The sequence below is a fragment of the Lampris incognitus genome, chromosome 11, assembly GCF_029633865.1.
Source record: "Lampris incognitus isolate fLamInc1 chromosome 11, fLamInc1.hap2, whole genome shotgun sequence".
Lineage (NCBI taxonomy): Eukaryota > Metazoa > Chordata > Actinopteri > Lampriformes > Lampridae > Lampris > Lampris incognitus.
The window spans coordinates 8,464,767-8,492,496 of NC_079221.1; the positions used below are offsets into that span (position 1 = coordinate 8,464,767).

At 45.5% G+C, this 27,730-nt stretch overlaps 3 protein-coding genes across 7 annotated transcripts in view; 1 reads left to right on the plus strand and 2 right to left on the minus strand.

Moving 5' to 3' along the window:
* Positions 1-9,416, minus strand: part of LOC130121255 (potassium voltage-gated channel subfamily E member 2) — a 29,905-nt gene extending 20,489 nt beyond the window's left edge. For all 3 annotated transcript variants that reach the window (XM_056290134.1, XM_056290133.1, XM_056290132.1), the window contains exon 1: positions 9,283-9,416. In XM_056290134.1, coding sequence (XP_056146109.1) covers positions 9,283-9,291 — 9 coding nt within the window. In that variant the 5' untranslated portion in view covers positions 9,292-9,416. The remainder of the gene's footprint in view (positions 1-9,282) is intronic.
* Positions 578-9,421, minus strand: slc5a3b (solute carrier family 5 member 3b). The gene is made up of 2 exons (XM_056290131.1): positions 9,283-9,421; positions 578-7,133 (listed from the first exon to the last, which is right to left on the minus strand). The coding sequence occupies exon 2, from the start codon at positions 6,833-6,835 to the stop codon at positions 4,700-4,702; it is 2,136 nt and encodes a 711-aa protein (XP_056146106.1). The 5' UTR covers positions 6,836-7,133; positions 9,283-9,421; the 3' UTR covers positions 578-4,699.
* A 2,224-nt stretch (positions 9,422-11,645) lies between these two features.
* LOC130121087 (ATP synthase subunit O, mitochondrial-like) lies at positions 11,646-27,370 on the plus strand. 3 transcript variants are annotated; one of them, XM_056289923.1, is made up of 7 exons: positions 11,646-11,711; positions 14,855-14,905; positions 15,428-15,538; positions 22,767-22,896; positions 26,053-26,165; positions 26,729-26,815; positions 27,136-27,370. In XM_056289923.1, exons 1-7 carry the CDS (start codon positions 11,685-11,687, stop codon positions 27,244-27,246), a joined length of 630 nt encoding a protein of 209 aa, XP_056145898.1. In that variant the 5' UTR covers positions 11,646-11,684; the 3' UTR covers positions 27,247-27,370. The 3 variants fall into 3 exon arrangements, with proteins under 3 accessions (XP_056145898.1, XP_056145901.1, XP_056145899.1); XM_056289926.1 differs by having other exon boundaries at positions 11,676-11,739; XM_056289924.1 differs by lacking the exon at positions 11,646-11,711 and adding an exon at positions 11,722-11,760.
* Positions 27,371-27,730: the final 360 nt, after the last annotated feature.

Consider the following 27,730-nt stretch of genomic DNA (forward strand, 5'->3'; position numbering starts at 1 on the left):
TGAATGTGTGCCTGTGTGCCTGTGTGTGTGTGTGCACCCTGTGATGGCCTGGCGGCCTGTCCAGGGTGTCTCCCCGCCTACCGCCCAATGACTGCTGGGATAGGCTCCAGCATCCCCATGACCCTGAGAGCAGGATAAGCGGTTCAGATAATGGATGAGTGGATTATCAGCAACGGTTCCCCATTAATGGCGCTGAACTATGGAAAGTTACCAGAGTTAAGTACAACATGGGGGGGGGGGGGGCTGGAGTGACACTGATCCTGGCTGTTTTATTGGCTGGAGGGACACTGATCCTGGCAGTTTGATTGGCTGTATCTTGTGTGAATAAATTAACGAATAAATAAACAAACAAAAAGGTCCTGGACCTCCCAGCCGTCGCTTGCCTCTGAGCAGATTAATTAAATGCCTCGCTGGGATTTATGTAACCAGGGGTAATGGTAACACACAGCCCCCAAGATGTAGCTTTACATGAAAGGCAACGCTTCATTAGAGGATTGCTGTGATAAAGCCTTGGTGCGTGTGCTCATGTCGGTTCCTGCAAATTCTACAAACACTGAGAATCAGAATCAGAAATACTTTATTCATCCCCGAGGGGAAACTGGGTTCTATTACAGACACTCATGCTCTAGTAAAGAAAAACTAACAAGATACAAGATAACAAGAAAATAAAAATGAAGAATAAGAAAAGTAGAAATAAAAGATAAAATAAGAAATAGAAATAAGAATAAAATACGAATAAATAATATGAATAAATAATAATAAAAATAATAATATATGAATAATATATCGATATCCTTTACGCAAGAGTATTATATCCAGTAATATATGTATATTTTTTTGTTGGACTTTGCATGTTTCATAGTTTAGTGATAAGAATAAAAACACATCTGCCATCTCATCTGCACAGAAACTTGACTTTATTGATTTACAATCTCTAAGAAATAAAATCCATAAAATAACAATGTATTTTCTCTCTCTCTCTCTCTCTCTCTCTCTCTCTCTCTCTCTCTCTCTCTCTCTCTCTCTCTCAAAAAAAAAAGGAAAACCAAAGTTCTAAAACTCTCTAATTAGGTATTTTTATCCAAGTCCTCCATCCGTCTCTCGTATCTGACACTGGAGACGCTGGACCTACCACACAAAGATGGCGACTCTATGGCATAAGGAATAAGGACTCTATGGAATAAGGAACAAGGACTCTGGATTCAGGAACAAGGACTCTGTGGGATCTATGGAAGAAGGAATAAGGAATCTATAGACTAAGGACTCTCTAGAATAAGGACTAAGGACTCTATGGAATAAGGAATAAGGACTCTATTGAACAAGGAATAAGGACTCTATGAATGAAGGAATATGGAAGAAGGAATAAGGACTCTATGGAAGAAGGACTATAGAATAAGGAATAAGGACAATGGAATAAGGACTCTATGGAAGAAGGAATATGGAAGAAGGAATAAGGACTCTATGGAAGAAGGAATATGGAACAAGGAATAAGGACTCTATGGAAGAAGGAATAAGAACTCTATGGAATAAGGACTCTATGAAAGAAGGACTCTAGAATAAGGAATAAGGACTAAGGAATAAGGACTCTATGGAACAAGGAATAAGGACTCTATGGAAGAAGGAATAAGAACTCTATGGAATACGGACTATAAGGAATAAGGGCTCTGTGGCAGAAGGAAGAAGGACTCTATGGAACAAGGCCATTCAATTCAACTGCCCTCCTTGAATCCACCAGGTTTGCTTTGCCTCTTCCTCTGTGCATGAACTCGATATCTGGAAAACATGCGTTGTGTGTAAGGGGTGATGATAGAAGTACTGACATCAATCCAGAAGGCTTCCAACTACCCAGGGGCTGAATATAATCCTCCTTGTTTGAGTCCCATCACAGAGAGATGTGCTAATCCTACAACAGCGACAATAACCGGAAAAAAACAGCCAAACGCCTGAAATGACATTCCCAACCTGGCGGGTATGATTCTGTCAATAGGCAGCTCAAGATTAGCTGAAAACCTGCAACATGACTAAGCTAAATTGGAATTCACTGTACAAATTTTCAAGACGCACAACTCAACTGATATCTTTATTTTTTGTTTTTTTGGGGTTTTTTTTGTTTGTTTTTTTTTGTTTGTTTTTTTTTGCTTTAACATTTTCCACTAAGACACATTTGGTAAAAAGGTTTATAAAGGTGATGCGCTTTAAAAAAAAAACAAACTATTATGGCATACCACCACCACCTGAAGTGCACAAAATATGAAACACACACACGTGTAGATACACCAGAGACAGCCAAATATATCAGACATGTATATCATGGGTGAACCAATGAACCCTGAAAAAAATAATAGAAATATAAAAGAAATGTAAAAAAACAAAAAACAATTGCTTTAACAATGAAACTCAAGACATCATAAGCAAAAGTTCATAAGAGAGATTATTTCAGATGCATGAAATATAAACTGATGCAGGACCTCGAGCGTCGGTGCTTGTAAGTATCCACAGTAACAGAAACTGTGATTCATCAGATGGTAAAAGGCCGATAAAGCAACAGCAGATGTAACTGGAATTTTGCGTCAGCAGCAACAGCAACTCCCCACTGAGCAGCCCGCTGACATAAAAAGGCTACATGAGATGGTAATAATAATAATAATCATTACATTTATATAGGGCTTTTCTAGACACCCAAAGCAATCACACTGAAGGGGGTAACTCACTTCAGCCACCACCACCACTGTGTAACACCCACCTGGGTGATGCACAGCAGCCATTTTGCACCAGAACGCTCACCCCACATCAGCTTGAGGTGGAGAGGGAGGAGTCATTGAGCCAATTACATGGGGGGATGGTTAGGTGGCCAGATGGAGAGAACTAGGTTGGGGATTTTGCCAGGACACCAGAGAACCCCCTACTCTTTGCGATAAGTGCTGTGGGATTTTTAATGACCCCAGTGAGTCAGGACCTTGGTTTAAGGTTTTATCCAAAGGACGGTGACTCCTACAGCACCGTGTCCCCGTCACTGCACAGGGGCATTGGGATTTGATATTTGTTGATTTTATTAGGCCCAGAGGGTAGGCTGCTCCCTACTGGCCCACCAACACCACTCCCGGTAGCAACTCCGTTTTCCCTGGGAGGTCTTCCATCCCAGTACTAGCCAAGCCCACCCCTCCTTAGCTTCTGTCATCTGGCAGAGCCAGGGTACATGTTGCTATGGCGTGGTATGTGTGGTGATGCCAATTATTCTTTGTGGATGGGAAGTAACTCGTTTTGGGGGAGGACACAAAGGCTAAATGAGCAACATCAGTTCTTGTGCTTTTTTTTTTTTTATCTATGAACCTCTAAACACATTTTCACATTTTCTAAATACCAGATATATAACCTTGAATGTAACTGATGTAATGCATTTTCTAAGACTTAATCAAACCGATCCATAAATATATGTAATTACCTTAAACACCATAAGAGTCATATATAATACAAGCAGAGTGAGACTTTTGAGTACTTTCAAAAGCAGCGAGGAACTAAACACAGTGAATAGAGCAAAGGCGTCTTTTCCAGGAAAGGAAAACTTTTTTTTTTAAGTGTTCCCAGTATGGAGGAGAGGCTAGCATTTTACATCCACAAGTTCTTCTCCCAAGTCCGGGACATCAACAGCTAATTGGCCGACCAGTTTCAAATGACATGTCAGTGCACTTGGAAATTATAAGAGAAATAACCAGCGGCCTATTCCGTTGCCTACCAACACAGGGATCGGCGGTTCGAATCCCCATCTTACCTCCGGCTTGGCCGGGCGTCCCTACTGACACAATAGGCCGTGTCTGCGGGTGGGAAGCCGGATGTGGGTATGTGTCCTGTTCGCTGCACTAGCGCCTCCTCTGGTGGGTCGGGGATCCTGTTCGGGAGTGGAGGGGGAATAGCGTGATCCTCCCACGTGCTACATTCCCCTGGTGAAACGCCTCACTCCCAGGTGAAAAGTAGCGGCTGGTGACCCCACATGTATCGAAGGAGGCATATGGTAGTCTGCAGCCCTCCCCGAATCGGCAGAGGGGGTGGAGCAGCGACCAGGACGACTCAGAAGAGTGGGGTCATTGGCCGGATACAATTGGGGAGAGAAAAAAAGGGGGGGGGGATTCCCCCACCCAAAAAAACCTGACAATTTACACAAAGAGCTATTGACATTATGCAGAAATGATCAAAGTGCGAATAGAGAAACTTGTACAAAATGGTCATGACCAATAAACTAGAGAAACACATTTACCTCTATTTAGACTTTGTGAGGAATATTAATGCTACTACAGGTGCAAATGGATCTACTGCTGCTGTCATTAGGCGTAGTGATTTTAGAAAAAAAAATATTTATTACCGTAAGGTTACAATTCTGAAAATCAAAGACAGCTTTTTATGCAGAATTAATAAGCACTTTACAAAATTGACTTGACAATGCCAAATAAGGTTTATAATCATAAAAGGAATAGTATTTTTTTTATACGGTAAAGCTTCAATCATTTAAAAAAAATGATTAGAATGAGCTTTAATCCCAGTTAGCTACAATAAACAACTGTAAATATTACAGACAGAGCTTGTCAAATCTTAACTGTGCCTTTTCAAAACATCCCCCAAATCCATACATCATCAAAAAGACTTTAAGAAACCACGTAAACATCTCCCACCCCCATCAGCCCCTTAAGTCCAGTGCCGGGTAAAACTATAGAGAGAAATAAATAAACATGAAGATGCCTAAGGAGCAGACAAGTATCAGGCCCAGGTTCAGTAGCAGTTTGATTCTGGGTGGTTCATATAGCATTTCCACAATGACCCTCTGATCCTCCTCCATAACTTTTGCCTGGATGTTCTGTGCTCCCGCCTTATAACCACAAAACCAGTCCAGCAAGTGCAGGCACAGGTCATTTGCCTTGATACAATGACAGCCTCCCTCTGCTTGGACCAACTCCACCTTTCCATTACCAACCCGTCCTGCAGGGTCAGTGACTGGGGTTGATTCTGTGCTTGGGGTCACCGGGTCATGGTCGGTGGATGCAACCAGGAGCTTGATATCCGCCCCATCCAGACACCTGTCATGTCGGACATCTGGAGGCAAATTCTTGCAGAGACCTCTGTCACCATTACACTGGTTCTTCTCAGTCAGTCTGTAAGCTTCCTCTTGGTCTTTTGGGGGAACCATCTCAATGTTGCGCAGCCCCCATACTGTGGTTGTACGAACTTGCTCCTTATTTGGCGGGGAGGTACAGAGACTGACTACCACTGCCACAAAACCCGAAAGCCAGAACAGCCCCGCAGCCACATACATGTAGTGGACATGTGTGATGAAGGCTGGTCTATCATCAGGCTGGTCACAGCGAGGCTCACGGTAAATAAATGCCAGGATAAGGCGCAAGGTACCCAGCGAAAAGCCCGTCATGCCACCCCAGAATGCCCCTTTCTCATTGCAGCGTTTCCAGAACACACCCAGCAGGAAGAGGGCAGCGATGGGTGGAGTCAGGTAGCCGGCAACTTCCTGTATGTAGAGGTACATTTGGCCACCCTGCATTTCAATAATAACGGGGACCCAGGCAATGCTAATTGCCACCATGAACACTACAAACAGCCGGCCAACGACTAGCAGCTCCCACTGGGATGCACCCTGCCGAGCGCTCTGATAGATGTCCAGGGTGAAGATTGTGCTAGCGCTGTTGAATATTGAGTCGAGATCACTCATCAGGGCAGCGATCATGACTGCCATCATCAAACCCCTCAGTCCCACAGGCATCACAGACATGACCAGACGTGGGTAAGCGATGTTGGAGCAGCCAGCCTGAGAACCACACACAGCCAGGCAGTGCTCTGGTCCAATGCAGGCTATCTCGTCTGTGAACAGGATACGGGAGATCATACCTGGAATCACAATGATGAACATGGGCAGGACCTTGAGAAATCCAGCCATGAGTGTGGAGGCCTTGGCGTGAGCAATGTTCTTTGCTGCAAGTACCCTCTGGACAATGACCTGGTCTGCACACCAGTACCATATGGAAGCTGGGGTCTGACCAAGGAGGAAGCCAGGCCAGGGTATGTCCTCATCCAGAGGACCCCGAAGGATGCGCAGAGAGTTTGGCTTGGGATCAATGCGGCAGGAGGGAGAATAGGAGAAGTTTCCACTGGCCACTATAGCAGAAACATTGGGAACTGACTGCATGTACTTTGTCCTGACACCCTCAAACCCACCCACCTTGACTAGGCTAATTACCGTCAAGCTGAGGGCTCCACCAATCATCAACACTGCTTGAAGGGCATCAGTGTACATTACTGCCACCAATCCACCGGTGACTGTGAGCAGAGCAGTCATACAAACGAGCAAGATTATGGACAGATACAAGTTCCATCCCAGTGATTCCTGAATGAAGAGAGCTCCAGCGTACAAGTCCACAGAGAGCTTGGTGAAAATGTAAAGTAACACAGACAAGGCAGCAAAGTAAACCTTCAGCCTGTTGCCTCCATAGCGTTTTGACAGGTACTCAGGCATTGTGTAGACCCCAGAATGGATATACACAGGGATAAATACCCAGCCAAGCAGCTGCAGCAGCAGAAGTGCATTGAACTCCCATGCTCCCACAGCAAAACCACTTGCAGCTCCTGATCCAGCGAGGCCTATGAAATGTTCGCTGCCAATGTTGCTGACAAAAAGTGATGCTCCAATCACCATCCATGTCATGGACCGTCCAGCCAGGAAGTAGCCACTTACCGTACTGCGATTGGCCTTCCACATGGCAAAGAAGCCAATGCCTAGCACCAAAACAAAATAAAATGCTACCACAGCAATGTCAGCCGCCTCCATTCCAGGGCCCATTTTTACTAATGATTGTATTTGAAATTCACAACCATATAAAGTCTTGCAAAAAAAAAAAAATCAAAAGAAAGGACTGCAAAGAGTCAATGCTTAAGAGTCAATGATTAAGATTTAACAATAGAGCAATGGAAATGCTCTCCTTTGGTTTGCTGTCTGGATGGAAGCTGTTATATCCACTGTTCAGGTCAAATTCACTAGGGTGTGCTTCGGGGGGGTTATCCACCAGCACTGAGGTCGTTCTAGTTTTAGAGGAGGATGCTGCAGCCCTCTGGTCTAGTAAAGCCTAGAGTTAACATTCCTGCAAGACAGCAAAGACAAAGAAAAAAATATACTTTATTAGACTCCTGGTTTGAGTGGAAAAGAATTCCACACCCACCAACACAAATGCAAGGCTGATCACTACACCCTAAATGTCTAAATATTATAGACAAATAGGATTTTGATGAAACAAGCATGAAGAAGATTGAAAACGGATTTATTTAGTCATGATTGGACATTACAACAGCTTCCAATATGCACAACACAACAAAAGATCCCAACTTTAATAACTGATGAAATAAGGTAGGATGACATGTTTTTTTACATTTCCTAAAGCCAGTTATTGGGTTTTAGCCTACAACCCCTCACATTTAATCTTTTAGCTCTTTTAACTGCAAATGAACGAAAGCCGTGCCCCTGTGAGAACAAGGCGAGATTAATAATATTATGTAAGAAAGCAAAGAACTCATCAAAAAAAAAGGCAAGAAGGATGAACAGTGTTGGCTGCGTCTACACAGTTTCTACATGACCTTACAATTATAGACTGAGAAGCAAAATCAAAATAGTCATAATCCAACATTGAAAAAAGACAACACTTATAAACCTATCTACATTAAGACTGACTGGTTAACTCTATATTATACAAACTTTTCCTACAGTTATAAAAATCTCCCCCTAAACAGATTGTGTTTCTACGTCAATTACAAAATGCCCATGTGATGCAATGTGGCCACAGAAGAAAATAAGAGACCAATAGCTCAACATTACATAACTTAATTAAAAAGAAATGTGAACAAAGTTCATACTAGGCTACGTTATTCACACTACCCCCCCCCCATCATAGCGTTTCATCAAAATTGACCATCAACTCAATACATCACACAACACAGGACATCTTCAAAAGCTCGCCCATAACAATCCTGAGATGGAGATGAAGTAGTTTTGGAGCCTTCAAGAACACAACCTCACTTACATTTACTCATTTAGCGGATGCTTCTATCCAAAGTGACATACAAGAGAGTCAGCTACCGTCTGATAAATGTGAATGTTACCAACCGGCATCTTCGACTCAAGATATAGAAAATCAAATTCAGCGCATGGTCGGTGCATTTCACATCGAAATTGATCTCATCATATACGGAATTCAGTGGCAAGGCGTCGCGATATTGATTTGTCAGTTAACAGCTCCAGAAAACAGGTGCATTCCGCTGTAGGTGGAATTTACCCCAGACCCCCTATTCTGAACACAGCCAATGTACTGAAATACAAGTTTACTTGCAAAGCTGTAAGAGATGAGATTCGAACAGAACCACCATATCGTCTTGCAGGCTAGGCACATGAGGATAATCCCATAGAACTTTGCTAAAAGAAACACTCAACGGTAGGGGAAGTGCTCCACAAATAAGGAGCAAAATAGTCCAGTGATTCAAGTAAATTCTTTATGAGACGGTACAAGCCTGTTTCATGCCATCAGCAATCATCAGCTGTCAAAGTGTCAGTCAGTTTGACAGCTGATGATTGACAACTGATGATTGCTTATGGCATGAAACAGGCTTGTACTGCATCATAAAGAATTTACTTGAATCACTGGATTATATATATATATATATATATATATATATATATATATATAGGGGTGCCTGACTAATCCTACTTGAATGGGTTTAAAAAAAAGAGGTCACCAAGCAGGTGATTGACTCAAATCTACAGTTTGTAAGCTTATAAATCTATTTGGTTCTCAGTAGTGAAGTGGAAAGTCAACAGCTTCAGCGGACACGACCGGCGCTCACGCACGCACGCACGCACGCATAAATACGCGCGCGCGCGCACCTGGAACGTTCTAGAACTGCCGGCGATTCGGGGCCGCGCGTCTTTCGCGTCTTCGCGGAGCGCGCGCATTTTTTGCGATCGCCTCCCAGAAACGTTTGGCCGACTTCGACGCGCCGTACCACGCGGGGATGACGTCATCGCCAAGGGAAACGTTTGAAACGCGTCAATTCCGCCTCTTTGTTCCGCTGCGCCGAATTAAAACGCGTCTACGCAGGTGACGTCGGCGACCGAAACGCAGCCCGACATGACGCCGGTAACCACCCGAGCACCGCGGATCGGTTGCCATGCCAATGGGAAAGAAAAGGCAAGTCGACGAATGAGCTGACGACGTGGTGGGACGCCGGCTGAATAACACTCACCAGCTCCATTGTTTTACTGGAAGTGATGGAGGAGGAGGAGGAGGAGAGGGGGGGGGAGTTTGTGTCGCTTGCTTGCTTGCTTCCTAACAATGACAGCCGAAGGGACTACAGCGCATTCCTCACACGCCCGGAGCAGACAGATGTGGCTGGAAAGATGAGCATCTCTCTCCCCGTCCGTCCGTCTCCCTCCCGGTGCGCCCCTTCCGTCCGTCTCCCGGTGCGCCTTCAACAAACTGACGTCGTCGCGAGCACCCCCTCCGTTATGAACCCTCCGCGCGGCTTTTAGAGGGCACTGGCTACAACCGCTGCCAGATAGTGATGCCTCTTCCTCTTATAGACTCCAGTTCCATTCCACGCCCCGCACGTGTAAGCCACTCGTGACGTCTGAGGATGCTACACACCCACTGGGACTTGTGTTTTGACCCGCATATTTAGGACCTTAATCCCACAACCCCCCCCCCCCAAAAAAAATGTTTGTTTTTTTTTTGCCCGCATTTTTATTGTTTGAAATCAGCCTTTGACCAGAGACTTGATAAGGACGTGAATGTGGAATGGGTGGATTTCTCGGCGACTTGTTGCAGCTTGATGGAAACAACCAGAAACCCTTCTTTGGCTAATTACAGGATTGTGGTTATTGATCTGGTTTAAGGGGGGGGGCGCTTGTTATCTGGAGGGATCCTTAAACTACGGACTGTTGCCTCGTTGAAATTTAAATGTCCCTCTTGACTAGTACTGCTGTTGTATATGAGTGCCGAAGTCCAGAAGAAACAAGTTATTCGTACGTTTATTACTGACGCTCCTGGTCTGTGAGCGCGTGCACGCCACTCAAAGGCAGTGGGTCATGTGGAAATCACGCAAGGAAGCCCGCCCTCACAAACACAACCAAAACGCGTCTGGGTTACTCTCGTATATGGCGGCTATTTACTTAAAATGAACCAATCCCCCCCCCCCCATCTCTCTCTCTCCCTCTCACACACACGCTCAAAAAAAGAGCACGTGATACGAAATACGTGGGAAAACACTAATCCAATGAAAATACTAATCTGGAGTTTTGATCGGTCAAACCCTCTGCTGATCCGGGGGGGCGCTTCGGACTGCCGCGTGCCTCCCTCCGATGCATGCGGGGTCGCCGGCCTCTTCTTTTCGCCTGGCGGTGGGGAGTTTCGCCGGGGGGACGTGGCGCGTGGGAGGATCGCGCTGTTCCCCCCCGGTTCTCTCTTCCCCCGCCGGGTGGACGCCCCGCGCCCGCATCCGGCTTCCCACCCACGGACACGGCGGGTTGTTTCTGTGGGGATGCCCGGCCGGGCCGGGGGTGGCACGGGGATTCGAACCGGCGATCGCCGTGTTGGTGGGCAATGGAGTGGACCGCTACACTACCCGGACGCCCCATCGTGCAAAATGTCTAGAGGAAATGTACAACCTTTATCTGCACCTTGGGCTGATACGCTCATACAAAGACTATAAAACGTTATAAAGGCCCTGTTACATGTACGGTTGTGATGACTCACAATTAGACTGTTGAACTCATTACTTAAAATTAAATACTTGAAATTACACAGGCTGAAGTACGGAATGCCCTGCGATGGCCTGGCGGCCTGTCCAGGGGGTCTCCCCCCGCCTGCCGCCCAGTGCCTGGTGGGATAGGCTCCAGCCTCCCCGCGACCCCGAGAGCAGGATAAGGGATTTGGATGATGGCTGGAATGGAAATTTAAAAAAACTATGGAGTTTAGGCTTCTGCCTTCCAAATGCGTCATCTACCGCATCCATCGTGCATTTGGCACTCTTGCTGCAAGCAGACACAATTGAGATATTCAGTTTCTTAAAATATTCAAGCTACATCATTTGGCGTCATGTGCCTGACCGCATACTGTTATGTAATAAAATGCCCTACATCACAATTACCATACTATACTAACTCTGCGTGTGTGCGTGTGTGTGTGCGTGCGTGTGTGTGTGTGCGTGTGTGTGTCTCTCATTGGTTTTGTTTTTGCTCGTTTGTCGGCCTATGCAAATCCATAAACACCTTTCAAGTGCAAATGTGTCTGAAAATCATTATAGGCCTCATTACAATATGTGTGCGCGCGTGCGCGTGCGCGTGCGCGAACAAGCTATAGTAGTCAAACAAGGTCAAATAAACGTTCACCACGTTAACCACTTCCGACAAAACATCTTCCAAGGCAGGCACAACTCTCCTGATAGGGGTTGGGGATGCGGGGTGGGGGTGGTGGAGTTGGGGGGGGTGTTATAGTAAATTTCCATTCACTGCCTCAGTCAGAGAGGTCGGAAATTTCCACTGCGTGAAAAAACGACGGATCCCACAATCCCGCTCGGCTGAAAGTGACGTCACATTCGCCCGACGCGGACGGCGTTTGACCTACACGGTCGCACTCCCGCAGGAGAAAATGGCGTCGCGGTGTCTGGGGCTACAAGTATGAAACCTTTATTTCTGCTGTCATGGTGCGAATGCAAACTCCTTGGGTAATTGTTTCGGGGGATTCTTTTAACACCTGTAGAACGGTGTTGTTGCTTTTTTTAATTTATTTTTATTTACACGTATTCGTCCTTTCAGACCTATTCGATACTGAACGCTTGTTCAGAATTTCCAGCTCCGTTGCAGGGTATTGGTCCTTTAAAACGTACTATACGTTTTAAAGGACCATACCTGTGTGTGTTTATATGTTTTTTACGTGTTAAAGCCTATTCACGATATATTGCGTACGCCTCATATTACTCCCGACCCCTTTCTGAATCACCACGGTCACCACGGTGTACCATCCAGCCGTCTGCTTTCGTTCATTTCACTTGGCCCACGGTAGGAAAATCAACTGGCAGAGACTAGACCCTTCGCTTCAGGGGGTGATCCGTCACATTGGACATTTAGACAACTTTATTTCTCGAAGTGACGCTGCTTTTGCGGAATGATACAGCTGAAAGCGCGGATATATTTGACAAAATAGTCCCCCGGGGGGGGGGGGGCAAAACATCTGTTTTACAAACCAGGAATCAAATGACGCCCTCCTGGTAACACGGGTGATCATTTTAAAATGGGTTCATCGCCTGAACATTTGCATAGAAAAGATGAGGGGAAAATCTGGTAATTTCTCAGATCTAATCTAGAACACTACAGAATTCTTTGGAAATAGTGTGGAGTAATGTCAAGTATACTCCTTTTGTAAAACGTGCCAATACCGGTATTGTCCTTTAACACAATGTCATGTTCTATTCATTGGCAAAGAATGAAGTACTTTGTCAAACGGACCTCAATTCTCCTCTGTTTGGCCATAGACGAGACTTGCATGGGTTCAAGTCAAGTCAAGTGGGTTTTTATTTGTCCCCAGAGGGGCAATTGTTGTGTAGCAGGAGCAGCATTCAAACACACAAACACAGAACACATAAGACAAATAAATACAACATGTAGTGAGGAGAACAAAGCCAACAAAAACCAGTGCAACAGTAAAGAGTGTTAACCGTGTTTATCAAGGTGGAGCTGGTATTACCTCTTACTATTGGGAGTTTAGCAGTGAATTGGCTGAGGGAATGAAGGAGTGTTTGTATCTATTGGTTTTGACTACTGGTTATTTGAAGCAGAAACCAGAAAGCAAGGTCTGAAACTCTAGGTGCAGGGGGATGGGTGCCATCAGACAGGATGGATTCTGCTGTCCTTAACATCTGTTTGTTACATACCAGCGCGGGTAAACCCCAATGAATTTCCAATCCATCAAATCTGTGAATCGATTGGAAATTTGACCAAATGTGTAACTCCTGTAAATTCACTTGATTCAAGAATTTATCGTACATGCAGTAATCATCTGTAAAAGGGGACAGGTCTTCTTCATGTGGACACATTGAGCATTGTTGACCCATAGCTAATTGGCAGCTGTCGCACTTGTTTTCAGTTTGATTCTCAGGCACCACCTGTACTGCTGATTTTCTGTTCTGCCAGGCAGTTCTTTTCATTCACCTGTCATTTCAAGCATTGCAGCCTTGAGTCAGGGAGGTTTCTGACCTGGAACAACAAATTTAATTAACTTATGTTCATTAAGCTCTTATGTGTATTCTGATTCTGATGTATTCCACCCTCCTTTCAGGGAGATCTCAGACCTGGAGCAATAGGTAAATGTAATGAACTACCTGGTAGCATGGAGAAATTGATTTGTGCAGAAGGGAACAAATTTGGATATGCAAATGTTTTTTTTTCTACTTGCCTTGCAAAGTTTCCATTATTGAATATGTCAGCCAGCCACTGACATCTTGGTTCTGTTATGTTGAATATTTGAGGCGAATATTTACTCCTTAACGATCCAGAAAACATCCTGTCTGCCGTTATCCACCTCACCATCACATCCCTTGTGTTTTCCGTTCAGACCAGAGTAATGCCTGTTTCTTTTTTTTTGGGGGGGGGGGGGTTTCCCATTCTCCCCAATTGTATCCAGCCAATTACCCCGCTCTTCCGAGCTGTCCCGGTCACTGCTCCACCCCCTCTGCCAAGCCAGGGAGGGCTGCAGACTACCACATGCCTCCTCCGATATATGTGGAGTCGCCAGCTGCTTGTTTTCACCTGACAGTGAGGAGTTTCACCAGGGGGACATAGCGCATGGGAGGATCACGCTATTCCCCCAGTTCCCCTTTCCTGCTGAACAGGCGCCCCGACCGACCAGAGGAGGTGCTAGTGCAGTGACCAGGACACATACCCACGTCTAGCTCCCCACCCACAGACACGGCCAATTGTGTCTGTAGGGACGCCCAACCAAGTCGGCGGTAACACGGGGATTTGAACCGACGATCCCCGTGTTGGTAGGCAACGGAATAGACCGCCATGCTACCCGGACACCCTAATGCCTCTTTCTTGACCTCTGTTCTACAAACCCCTTTTCATGATGAAAGGTCATTCATGTATTACATGCATGGCCTTTTCTTAACAGCAAATTAAGTGTTGTCCGACCTTTCTTTGGGTTCCATAAACCACCTCACAATGAGATTACTGTTCAAATGAATGGAATAGTGCAAGTATCTGAGTTTTTATTGTAAAGCAGCACAAGGAGGCTGACGCTCAGTTTTGTTAGCAAAATATACAATGCAGCATGTAAAATCTCGAGCTTGGAAATGCAAGGCTATATCTTTGTGCTCTGCATGTCTCCTCTAGCTCACATTCCCTGTTTGATATCCATGGCCCGGTGCCATTTTTTTTTTGCATACTGCCTGTGGTTGGCTCACTGCCAATTATTTCAATGACAGTTGACATAAATAATGCATGAGAAATGTGCTAAATAAGTTGTGAAAAGTTAGAGGCCTACTTGCTATGATTTGTTGCTTTTCATAGTATAAAGTAGTTGCACAGTGAATATGAGAGGAAGAGGCACACTGCCCATACAGAGTGCACGTGCGATAGGCACGTTATGGGGGGGGGGAAACCCCAAACAAGGTCATTGGCACCAGGTCACTGATAACTGACTAGAAATGCTGGCTAAATGAGACATGTGGATTAGCAAGATGCAGAGGGATAGATGAGGGGCATATCAATTGTTCAGCAATGCAGTCCTTGAGTTTCCACCATTTTCTTTTCCCCCCAAAGGTGCGGCGGTTCAGCACATCGGTCATCAGGCCAGCAGCTAGACTTGTCAAGGTAAAGCATGATGGGTTTTCTCATACACACTAGAATAGATATTGAGACACTAAGGAAGAGCTTTAGATCAGACACACAAACCGTTAATTTGTGTGGGATTTTAGTTAACCTTCCATCTCTTGCATTTTGGTGCCTTGTGGGAATAAAGTGGGTCAATTTGAGAAGCGTGTTCTCCTACTTTGGTGGCATACTTGGTGTTTAATAGGTCTTTCTAAAACTTACAGCCTGAGTGTGCCAGACATTGTATGGGATATCGATCACAATTGTCACTGCCTGATCATAGCAGCGAAACTCTTCAAACAAGCATGTTGGACCATTTTCTAAACCAACTTTGTATTTTTTAATTTCTTCACACATCCTTGCAGAACGCCATAACCGGATTGTTCCCACTTGTCATTCTGTCAGTTAAAAACTGTCTTTATCTATTTCCTTGGTTGTGGTGCAGGCCCGATTCACCACAGCATCCACTAACATGGTAGTCCAGCGTTCATGTTAACAGCTTTCCATTTCGTTTTTATCCAGCCGCCCATCCAGGTCTATGGCGTGGAAGGCCGCTATGCCACTGCCCTGTTCTCTGCTGCCAGCAAACAGAATAAGTTGGATCAAGTAGAAAAGGAGCTGACACGAGTTTCAGTGAGTTATATTCATATTTTTTTCATAGATGAGCGTTCGCATGGATGTTCCTAATTCTCTTTCGTCAACACCCTCATGGGCTGCAGCTCCCTCAACTGTAAATTAAATGGTTTTTAGACTGTCGCCATGTTTTCATTTCGGCGGGTTTCAGTGTTCAGTGAATGAAAAAAGAATGAATCACATCATTTAATAACAGCAACCAAATTAAACTATGAAATTAATTTAACAGGTTTCATAAACTGTATGAAGTCAGTTGTGCACATGACTGAATATGACTGTGTAAAGGTTTTTAAAAAAAAAAAAATTCTGTGAAATAAGCATGTGACCTGTTTTCACCTCGCCCCTCAAAGAATCAGAATTGAGAATCGTTAAGAACCAGAATCGATAAACGGAATCAGAATTGGAGTCAGAATTGTTTAAATCCAAACAATACCCAACCCTACTTGTACAGGAGTTACACATGCAACCGGCATTATTTCTTTACTTCTGAATTTTAAAAATAAAATTTGTCACATAAAGTATTTTGAGGGATTTTAACAAACCCATCAACATGACTGCCGCTAGACCAGGTGGAAGCTGTGGGATTTAAGATGCCTTGCATCAGGGTCACATACTAATGGATAAACTCAACAATATGTTAAGTTCAACATTAAGAGCTGTCAGCATAAACAGAGTAAGCAGGGCTCCAGGGTGCAAACCAAAAATCTGTTAAATGCGACTGAACGTCTTCATTGGTTGCACCAGTGCGCCTGAAATTTAGCGGGTGGTGGGGGGGGGGGGTTATTTTTTCCACCCGCATTCTGCGAAGGCATCCTACCTGGCCTCTGATTGGCTCTGAACCTGATATTCTTTCTTTTTCCTTTTTTTGTGTGGATTTTTCCCTGTTTTTCTCCCCAATTTTGTCCAGCCAATTACACCCGCTCTTCCGAGCTGTCGCGGTCATTTCTTCATCCCCTCTGCCGAGCCGGGGAGGGCTTCAGACTACCACATGCCTCCTCCGATATATGTGGAGTTGCCAGCCACTCCTTTTCACCTGACAGTGAGGAGTCTCGCCAGGGGGACATAACTGGTGGGAGGATCACGCTATTCCCCCAGTCCCCCTGCCCCGAACAGGCGCCCTGACCGACCAGAGGAGGCACTAGTGCAGCGACCAGGACACATACCCACAACCGGCTTCCCACCTGCAGTTATGGCCAATTGTGTCTGTAGGGACGCCCGACCGAGCTGGAGGTAACACGGGGATTCGAACCGACGATCCCTGTGTTGGTAGGCAATGGAATAAATCACTACGCTACCCGGACGCCCCTGAACCTGATATTCTTACCCTAACCAACTAACTCCTCGTTCCTAAACCTAACCAATCTAACAAACGAAGGCAACGATCACTACCCAATCAGAGGCAGATTAGGGGTGGGGGGGTCTTCGCGGAATACAGGTGGGAGGGGGATAAGGCATGTGTGTATGTGTGAGATTGGCCCTATACTCCTTCTCGAGCGACATAACAACCTTAAAACATACCGGTAATTCAAAATTAGATCTATGAATTATCTTATTTGTCAAGAAAAATGCTGCGGTGCCCGACACACCTGTCCCCTGCCCTGAAAGGCCCAGCCTGCCTGTGGAGGTGCACCGGTGCAACCAATTTAAAAAGTTAGTCTGGAGCCCTGATAAGTGCTAATGTTCATATGACTGAGGCCCCGACATAAACCTACACAAAATGGACTTCATACTGTCACACAGCGAGTCAAGTCATTGTGTACTTGGATGCTGTTGGCATCTACGAGCCTTTGGAAACAGCAAGGTGCCATATTTCCACATGACGGTGTTGTAAACAAAAGCTCAGTCAGGACAACAAGCATTTGAAAAAATGTATTTGATTGCTTTAGAATGTCAGTCAGTACGTTTACAGGATGTTAGAAAAAGTGGATTTATTGTGTTAGTGCAACTAAAACTGGACTTTTGAAATACATGTAAACGTGTTAGTCCGACTGAAATCGTACTAAATCAAATTTCTCGAAGTTGGACCAACACATCTAGATAATGCGGTTGGGGATTGATTTACACTGGCGTGTATACGCTTCAGTCGGCCTCGAAGTGACCTAGGCGTTCTGCGCATGAGCCATAGTTCCCGCGGCGGTCTTTCACCCGGAAGTCGAACAGCGTAGTATCAACAGTATCAACATGACGAGAGCGAGAATCATGCATTTCTGGACAGACGAGGAGAGAAACTTTATGTTGTGTCAGCTGAAGGAGTTGAATATCCTAAAGTACGTGGCCCGCTCACTTGTCTGTTGCTTGTTTGGTATGTGACGCAATAGGTCAACCAGAAGAAGGTCCAATAGCAACCAGCTGAAAGGGGGCATAGCGCCACCTACCGTACCAGGGTCGGACATACTTCCGTCAATAAATCGATTCTCCCCCGGTTCTTGTATACTGGGACAAGGACAGTAGTCCAGTTACACGGCCTAATCGAGCTGTAACCGTAGCTCGACTCAACTGTGCATGTAAAGGCAGTGAGTAGGACTTTTGCCGTGTTTCGAAAAGCAGATGTGACATGGTTTTTGACGGTTTTAGTGGTTGTCAGTTGAAGTTTCTCAATACTGACGCAATCGCTGAAGTTTTTGTCTTTATGATTCAAAATGATTGCGTCATTTCAACCGATCCTGAGTTCGACTAGTTCAGTAGTCGGTGCACATGTAATAATAATAATAATAAATTAAACTCATAGAGCGCTTTTCTAACACTCAGAGTCGCTTTACAATAAATGTGGTGAAACGAGACAACGGATAAACATAACGCAGACATACAGGGGTGGATGGGAAGGGGGGCTACGAGAGGGAGAAGCGGCAGCCACACACGACGCCAGCAGTGCTCTCCCACTTAGACGCATACAAAAGGGGAAGAAAAGCAAACATAAATCGCATAAATCACAGACGAAGTCTGAAGAGGTGAGTGCTGATTAATGACCTGAATGTGGGCAGATCGCAGCAGTGTCCGGTGCGGTTGGGGAGGGAGTTCCAAGAGGAGGGGGCAGCAAGTCGAGTGCTCGGTCCTTAGTCTGCCTCAGATTAGGGGAGGACGAGGGGGCACGAGAAGGCAGTGGAGAAGAGGTGTGTCTTGAGACGGGATTGGAAGAGTGGGAGGGATTCTGAGTAATGATTTGGGGGGTGAGCTCCAGAGCCTGGGAGCTGCCCTGGAGAAGGCTCAGTCACCAAAGCCGCGGAGGTTGGACCTGGGGGTAGAGAGAAGGGAGGCTGAGGTGGATCTGAGGGACCGAGAGGGTTGGTAGGGGGAGAGGAGGTCGGTGAGGTATGGGGCAGCCAGTTTGCGAAGGGCTTACATGTAGCGAGTACTCTCTGTGTCTCTTGGTCTCTCCATCTCTCTCTCCATGGGAAGTCACCAGAGATGCCTTTCATCCATTAAGTGGGTCTTCACGGTGATCTTTGCTTCACCTCGCATAAAAGTAACGAGTTAACGTTAACCAGGTAGTAAACTCTGCCAGGAAAATATATGCTGGACTTGGTTATTGGATATCAAACAGTACATGGGACCAATTAACGACCTTTTCAGGTTATCTTTACCATTGATCACAGGAAGAAAAGTCAATCCCATCTCCACACAAGACTAAGAGCCCTTTTCTTTTTAGATGATGACTTTCTCAACCGAGGTTAATGGTGTGTTCGAGGTTCTATACGTTCTCGTTTATCAGGACAATGACTTGAATTGATGAATTCAAATCTCGTTCCTTCTCTCTTCCTCTGTCTCAGAATCAGAATCATGTTTATTGGCCGTGTAGGTTTGCACAAACAGGGAATTTGACTGCGGTTTCGTGGCTCTCTCGGTGTACTTAACATGGAATAACAACACAACAACCTTTAGCTATATACACAAGGATTAACTATATACAGGTGAAATAAGAGGCAATAAAGTGCAGAGAATAGATCAGAGATGCTGAAATAAGTTTTAGCAGGTTACTTACATACAAGCCTGAGGTAGCTGGACATGACAGAGCGTACCAGTATATACTAAATGGTTGGATTTATTGACAGTGTTAAGCGTTCTTTTGAATGACAGCCCGCGGAAAGAAACTGTTTTTATATCTGGTTGTACAGTGCTCTGTAGCGCCAACCACAGGGGAGGAGTTGGAACAGGTTGTGACCAGGGTGTGATGGGTCTGCAGTGATGTTGCCTGCCCGTTTCCTGAGTCTGGAGGTGTGTGAGTCCAGAATGGAGGGCAGCTTGGCACCAGTGATCTTCTCTGCAGACCTAACTGTCCGTTGCAGTCTGTCCCCATCCTGTTTGGTGGCCGAACCAAACCAGACTGTGATGGATGTGCAGAGGACAGACTGGGTTATTGCGGTGTAGAACTGAATCAGCTGCTCCTGAGGCAGGTAGAATTTCTTGAGCTCGCTCTCTGTCTCTCACACACACACACACACACACACACACACACACACACACACACACACACACACACACAACATCGCATAAACCCCCCTCAAACCCCCTCTCTGGACCTTGCCAAATGCTGGTAACCTTATCTTAAGGGCATAAATCCCAACATTCCTTAGAGGCCTCGAGCCTGCAGCGTTGCTCTCTTTGTTTCTTGCTGGCCATGTCTGAAAGGATGTGAATCAATTCAGTTAGTTAACCGTCTCGTAATCCATCTGATGTTACTCAGCAAATTTCATGAACAACGATCCTACTCCCATGGCTGCAGCTATACTGCCATCTAGTGAGCTTAGGTGGTTATATCGCTCTGGTCAAACTACTCTGCTCACTATTTTTTTATTTCATTTGATTTTATTGATGTCATTTAGTTATTCATCTTATATAAGATTGTATTCTTACCATATGATAATCAATGAGTTCTTATTTAACTTCTTTTTCGTCTAGTAATGGTATAGGAACTCGTCTCGCTAGTAATTAGTTGGGAGTATCATTTTGGATGAGTATTTGTTTTACTGTTTAACTAGCTGTTCGCTTGGTATATTATGGAAGACACTGTAATACACTTGCCATGTTTAGAATCACTATCGATTGACCATGGGGTTAAGCTGGGTTTGTGACACTTGCACATATAGCCTGAATTAAATAAACCATCCATCCATTTTCCAAACCGCTTATCCTGCTCTCAGGGTCGCGGTGGATGCTGGAGCCTATCCCAGCAGTCATTGAGCGGCAGGCGGGAAGACACCCTGGACAGACCACCAGACCATCACACAGGGCTAACATACACACACACACACACACACACACACACACGGACGCACACACACACTACTCCGGGGCTCAAACCCAGGACCTTCTTGCTGTGAGGCAACCGGCTAACCACTGCGCCACTGTGCCGCCACGAATTAAATGATCCTCTCCCCTAAAATCATGGCATGAATATCAAAAAGGAGATTTATCTCGATTCAGGCACGAAAGTCCACCATCCCGCCTCCGAAATGCCCTGGGTGAGAGTACCCATAAAAAGGGCGAGGTGGCCCTTGTTGGCAAGTTAGTTAAGTAATTTTTTTTTTCAGTTATTCTTTTTCTCAAGGTAGTTTTTCCAAGTCTTTTCTTCTATTTCTCTAATTTTCTTACGCTTATTATTTTTGTGTTTATTCTTCTCACCAAGTTGTGCGCATATCAACTTTCTTTTCTTTTCTTTTTTTTTTAACAAGCCTCCGTTCGTATCTCCTTTCTACTGAGTAAGCCAAGCTTTATACTGCAAAGAAAGGCTGCTTTTGATTTATTTATTTATTTATTTAATTATTTTTGACGTTCTATCGTCCAGCCAACGAAATTACTTTCAATTTATTTCAACCAAGTTGGGTCTGTGAAGTCAGTGTAGCAGATTACTGTTTGACTGTCGCCCAAACGGACCAACACAGCAAAGATGCCATCGCCTACCAACATCTGACTGTTGCCAAGAACTCCAGGCAGCCTTGACCAGGAGCCAGGAAAGATTTCATCACCTAGCAACGCCTGATTGTTGCCAAGGACCACGCTACCAACCTCGCCCACCAGCGTCTGACGGTGCTAAGGGTCCCTGGCTGCTCCAGCCCAGGGTGCGCTACATACAACACGTAGCGGAACACCAGCGGCGAACTCGCCGAACCTTGACACCGTCGCCAGGTAACCTCGGCTCCTCTGTGGGGGAAACTTTGTGTGAAAGTAGTGAATCACCCGGCGCTGATGACCACGGCAGCCTGCAGCTGAGCTGAATCGTCTCTGCGGCGGTGTTCCATATGAGTCTAATCTGCTGCCTTTGCTAAGAGCTGGTGTCAGATAGTCATCTGAAATCTTAACTTTAAGCCTTAGAAAGATTTTAATTACTTCATTGGGTCCCGCCTCCTCCGGCAGTTCTGAAAACCACAGACTACTTACACAATCGCCAGCTGTGATAAGTTCCAGCTCGCCAGTTGAAAAGGAGGATTTCATTCATCTATTTGATTTTGATTTTCCATTTATTCATCCATCCATTATCCGAACCGCTTATCCTGCTCTCAGGGTCGTGGGGATGCTGGAGCCTATCCCAGCAGTCACTGGGCGGCAGGCGGGGAGACACCCTGGACAGGCCGCCAGGCCGTCACACAGGGCCGGCGCGCACACACACATTCATACCTAAGGACAATTTAGTACGGCCGATTCACCTGACCTACACGTCTTTGGACTGTGGGAGGAAACCGGAGCCCCCGGAGGAAACCCACACAGACACGGGGAGAACATGCAAACTCCACACAGAGGACGACCCGGGACGACCCCCAAGGTTGGACTACCCCGGGGCTCGAACCCACCTCCTTCTTGCTGTGAGGCGACCGCGCTAACCACCGTGCCGCCCCCATTTGTTCATGTACTCATTTACTGTATTGTTGGCAGACATTCAGCCGTTGATGAATGTCTCTGTTCTTGAAAGTCGTTGTATGTTTGTGTCTCTAAAAGCAAGGACAGAAATCCCTGTAGTCAAGAATGTACAACTTCAGATCCGAAACTGATTAATTTGGTTTATCGTAATTTCCCACATCATAGGTGGTGTCCCAAAATGTGTAACGACAGCGTAATTATATTGTGGCCGTTACTGCTACACATGTTTCCTAACTGAAATTGCTGCGCCCATAAAAACCACTTCCTTTGGTATCATTTTTTTTTGTTGTTGTGTTCTCTGGAAATGTTTTCAAGCCGTGACTACAACTTAAACGTAGGGAACCTCTCCATTTAACGATGTCTTCTTTTCCCCCAGGCTCTGATTAAAGACCCAAAGCTGTCCGGCATTGTGATGAACCCTCATGTCAAGCGCAGCCTCAAACAGAAGACGTTCACCGACACTCTGAGGAAAGAGAAGCTCTCGCCCATCACCATCAACCTCATCAGTGAGTTGTCCAGTTTAGCACGAGAACCACCAAGGCGGTCATTTGGACCGTTTTGGATTTTCAAAGTTTAATAACTTTGTGGAAAAAAAAAGACACAGACCCGCCGCTCCCCGAATACCCCTAAAATTGCATATATTTGCATTAAAATTAGTTTTAGATCAGTTGCACAAAAAAAAGTTACGATTTAGATCTACCTAAAACGACCGTGGGCGGTTCCAGTTGTTGTTTGGGACCGTTTCATTGGTTATTTTTGGTTATTTTTTTACATTTCACATTTTATAGGCCTTGTTACGTTTGTTAGATCAGCAGTATGTGTTTTCCGTTGTGTTTTTCAGGTCATATTTTCCCTTTTTCAATGTTGCTATTCAAGTTCGACCATGTCTCTCTGCAGTTTACATTGTTTAAAATAGTATTATAGTTGTTAAAATGTTAATTTTGGTGTCAGTCGTTTCCTAACAGACATATTAACATAGGCAGTGCATTAATATCTCAATTGGGTATTTATCTTGACAGAATATAGCGTTTATAAACCGGCCGTGAATTTGACGCCTGTGGTCGTTTTAGGTAGGAGTGAAATCCAGGTTGCTCTAGTGTTAACAACGATCCAAAAGCACCGCAGGATGCTGCTGATGATGTATAGTATTTTGAACCATGGCTTAATATTTGGTGTGCCGGATGTGTTTGAACATCTGAGCATGTTATTTCTTGAAGTTGCAATCCTGAAGCTCGTTGTTTTTGCTTAACTTACTGATACTTGTTGTGCTACGTGGTAACTGCAGCGGTGTTGGAGCGCTCAGAAGCCCACAGATCTGTTGGACATTAAACAAGCTGCCCGTGCTGGGACGTCAGCATCTCCTCCACCGTTGAACAAAAAAAAATCAATACTGAACCCGAGTTTTAGTGGTTGGTGATGTAGTGGGCGGCACGGTAGCCCAGTGGTTAGCTCTGTTGCCTCACAGCAAGAAGGTCCTGGATTCGAACCCCAGGCCGTCCCGGGTCCTCTCTGTGTGTAGTTTGCATGTTCTCCCCGTGTCAGCGGTGGGTTTGCTGCGGGTGCTCCAGTTTCCTCCCACCATCAAAAAGACATGCATGTTAATACTCCTGTCTGTGCCCCTGAGCAAGGCAGTGGAAAGACGAGCTGGAGTTGGTCCCCGGGTGCTGCAGCTGCCCACTGCTCCTATACAATAGGTTGGGTTAAATGCAGAGAACACATTTCCTTGTAACCTGTGTCCTGTAGTATCTGCTGGTAAAGGTTTTCTATGATCTTCCATGTCTGCTTGTCAGCCACAGCAGCCTGGCTGCTTCTTTGGTAATGCTTCATAATGAGTAGCTGTAAATATTGATTAATAAAGGAGCAAAAGGGCACTTAAGTCCTGGGTACGATGTTAAACTGCAGCCATCGAGTCGTCGGCGACTAAACCGGCACGCCCCACATCAACCCTTGGGTTGTTGTGAGGAGGGTGTGTGGACACCCAGCTGGACTAAAAACAAAACCTGTCAGAGGGCGGATGAGTTCCTCTGTGAACCAACAGCCATCCATACCTAGGGAGGGGTAGGCTTCGATGGTGTTTTAAGCCCCCAACGTACTCTTCCAGGCAGCGCTGCATGGAAGGCATTCCCCACCCCCAACAGTTTCATCCAATCACAGCACTGGTTAGGGTTAGGGTTAGCGCCAGTGCTGTGATTGGCTGAAACTGTAGGGGGCGGGGAGTGCCTTCCATGCAGCGCTGCCTTGAAGAGTATGTTGGGGGCTTAAAACACCATCGAGCGGAGATAGGCGCCACCAGGTACTCCCCCTACTGAAACACAATATTGACTCAACCTTTGAGTCATCAGCTGTGCTCCTATGACCTCCCTAGGTTACGGAACTGATGATTATGATGATGTGGAATAGGGCACTTACTCACAGCACATTTTTTAATAATTACCATTGGATTAAAAATATTAACCGTCTTGTTGATAAAGTCTGGAATGTATGTAGTGCTCCCCCCCTTTTTTTTTCTCCCTAATTGTACTTGGCCAATTACCCCACTCTTCCAAGTTATCCCGGTCGCTGCTCCACCCCCTCTGCTGATCCGGGGAGGGCTGCAGACTACCACATGCCTCATCTGATACATGTGGAGTCGCCAGCTGCTTCTTTTCACCTGACATTGAGGAGTTTCGCCAGGGGGACGTAGCGCGTGGGAGGATCACGCTATTCCCCCCCCCCCCCCATAGGCGCCCTGACTGACCAGAGGAGGCGCTAATGCAGCGACCAGGACACATATCCACATCCGGCTTCCCACCTGCAGACATGGCCAGTTGTGTCTGTAGGGACACCCGACCAAGCCGGGGGTAACATGGGGATTCGAACTGGCGATCCCTGTGTTGGTAGGCAATGGAATAGACCACTACGCTACCCGGACCTTTTTTTTTATTTTATTTTTTTATTAAATCTAAACTTAACCTCCTCCTACCTAACCAGAATAAACAGTCTAGACCAAAAGATTTGCCCCAGCCTTAGCAGTTAAGGACTTGGTGCCAAATTAAACTTGCAGGCTTTTAAATGTCAGATGTAAATTCAAATTTAATGTTGTTTTTAAAGGCTGTGTTATAAGAGGTAAGTCCCCTATTGCTGATTTATGAACCAGTATTTACAGCTAGTCATAAAGCATGTCGGCCTCTTCACACATGCCGCTACCTGCCTTCTTTTTTCACATTCGGCTGCTCCGGAAAGGTCGTAAAACCCTCAGCACTGTTCTTTTTTTCTTTTTAATCCATTTTGAGGGAAAAGTCCTACCAGACAGTAACTATCAAGTCGAGCAGCTACAAAAGCCTTCGTGATTCGGATATTAGTGGATTAACTGTTTTCCTAAATACAATAGAAATAGAGAGCATCAAAAAGCATGAAAACCTGCAGGATTGTGACTATAAATGCAACAAAAAAAAGGCAAATGGTATCCAACATTAACAAATATACCTTTTCTTACTATGGAGAGACTCCATCGGGGGAAATGGCGTACTGTCTTTGTTCAAACGTTCGCCCCTCAATTTTTAAACTCACTCTTCAGTACAGATGCTTATCTCATTACATTGAGATCTTACACTTTCACTGCACGCTGTCTTCCCCATGTGGTGCTAGTTTAACACTTCTTACCTGTATCATCTCTCTCTCAGATGTACTGTCAGAGAATGGCCGCCTGACACTGACCCCTGATGTCATCAGTGCATTTGGGAAAATGATGAGCGCACACCGCGGTGAGGTCATCTGCTCCGTCACTACTGCACAGGTATGTAACTTCTCATACCACACTATGCTGCTACTGGTGCTTTGTAAATGGTAGGGGAAGGGCGTCCGGGTAGCATAGCGGTCTATTCGGTTGCCTACCAACACTGGGCTCGTCGGTCAGAATCCCCGTGTTACCTCCGGCTTGGTCGGGCGTCCCTACAGACACAATTGGCCGTGTCTGTGGGTGGGAAGCCGGATGTGGGTATGTGTCCTGGTCGCTGCACTAGCACCTCCTCTGGTTGGTCGGGGCGCCTGTTCAGGGGGGAGGGGAAACTGGGGGGAATAGCGTGATCCTCCCATACGCTATGTCCCCCTGGTGAAACTCCTCACTGTCAGGTGAGAAGAAGCAGCTAGCGACTCCACATGCATCGGAGGAGACGTGATAGTCTGCAGCCCTCCCCGGATCGGCAGAGGGGGTGGAGCAGCGAGTGGGACGGCTCGGAAGACTGGGGTAATTGACCAAGTGCAATTGGGGAGAAAGGGGGGGTGATAAATAAATAAATGGTAGGGGACATTATGCTATATGTTGTCCTCAAATGAATTGAGAACGTATATGTCCTTCAGCCCCTAGATGAGGCCAACCTGGCAGATCTTAAAGGTGCTTTGAATGGTTTCCTGGCAAAGGGAGAGACACTCAAATTGGAGACCAAGGTGAGCATGCTTTAAATATTGTAAACATTTTTCAAATATATAATATAGTGTAGTAATAGTAATAATATAGTATAATCAGGTTTTCTATATATGAGTTGTTCTGGGCAGATCCTGAATAATTCTGCTTTGCTTTGCAGAGTGCCCAAAACTCCAAGGATAAATTCAATTATTTAGTGAATGCACCATGAAAATGAAAGTGTACAGTTGCATTTGACATTACTACTACGCTATAAATCACCGTGTGGACATTTCTGCTTGGCATTTTCATCACTCCGGGTTTGGTTATTCATAGCAGTGATTTGCTTCTTTCTCTCCCCTAGTCGGACCCTTCCATCCTGGGCGGGATGATCATTAGCATCGGCGATAAGTATGTTGACATGTCCACCAAGACCAAGATCCAGAAACTGACCAAGATTATTAGAGACAGTTAGTCAAAACAACCACCCCAGCCTGACACTGTGTTGGATGTTCCTCTGTTGTGGATGGTACGGTACAGTCATGGCTGCTTAACTCCCGTGTTGCTCTGTTCATAGTAAAAGTATTCTGTGACATTCACTATGTGCACGTGTCTTGTGTGGGGATGTTACCAGTAATGTTTAGCTAAATGCTATTTGTGGTATGATGAATTTATCAAGTTTAAAGTTTGAGGCGGTGTCTTTGGCCCTGTTGTCTGACGGTATTTGATTCAAGAAACGAGACCTTTGAAATGCAGGAAGCGCCATCTTGAGGCACAAACTGGAAATTGCTGCTGTTTATGTCTACGCGTCAACAATCGGTACATACTATTAACACCGGAAAGGAGACTACCACCTGTATTACAGTCAAATAGTATAGACTAATTAATGCACTAGACACCCCTGCAGGATACCAAGTTTTACTGCATACATTTCAAATCAACATTGTTATTATAAACTT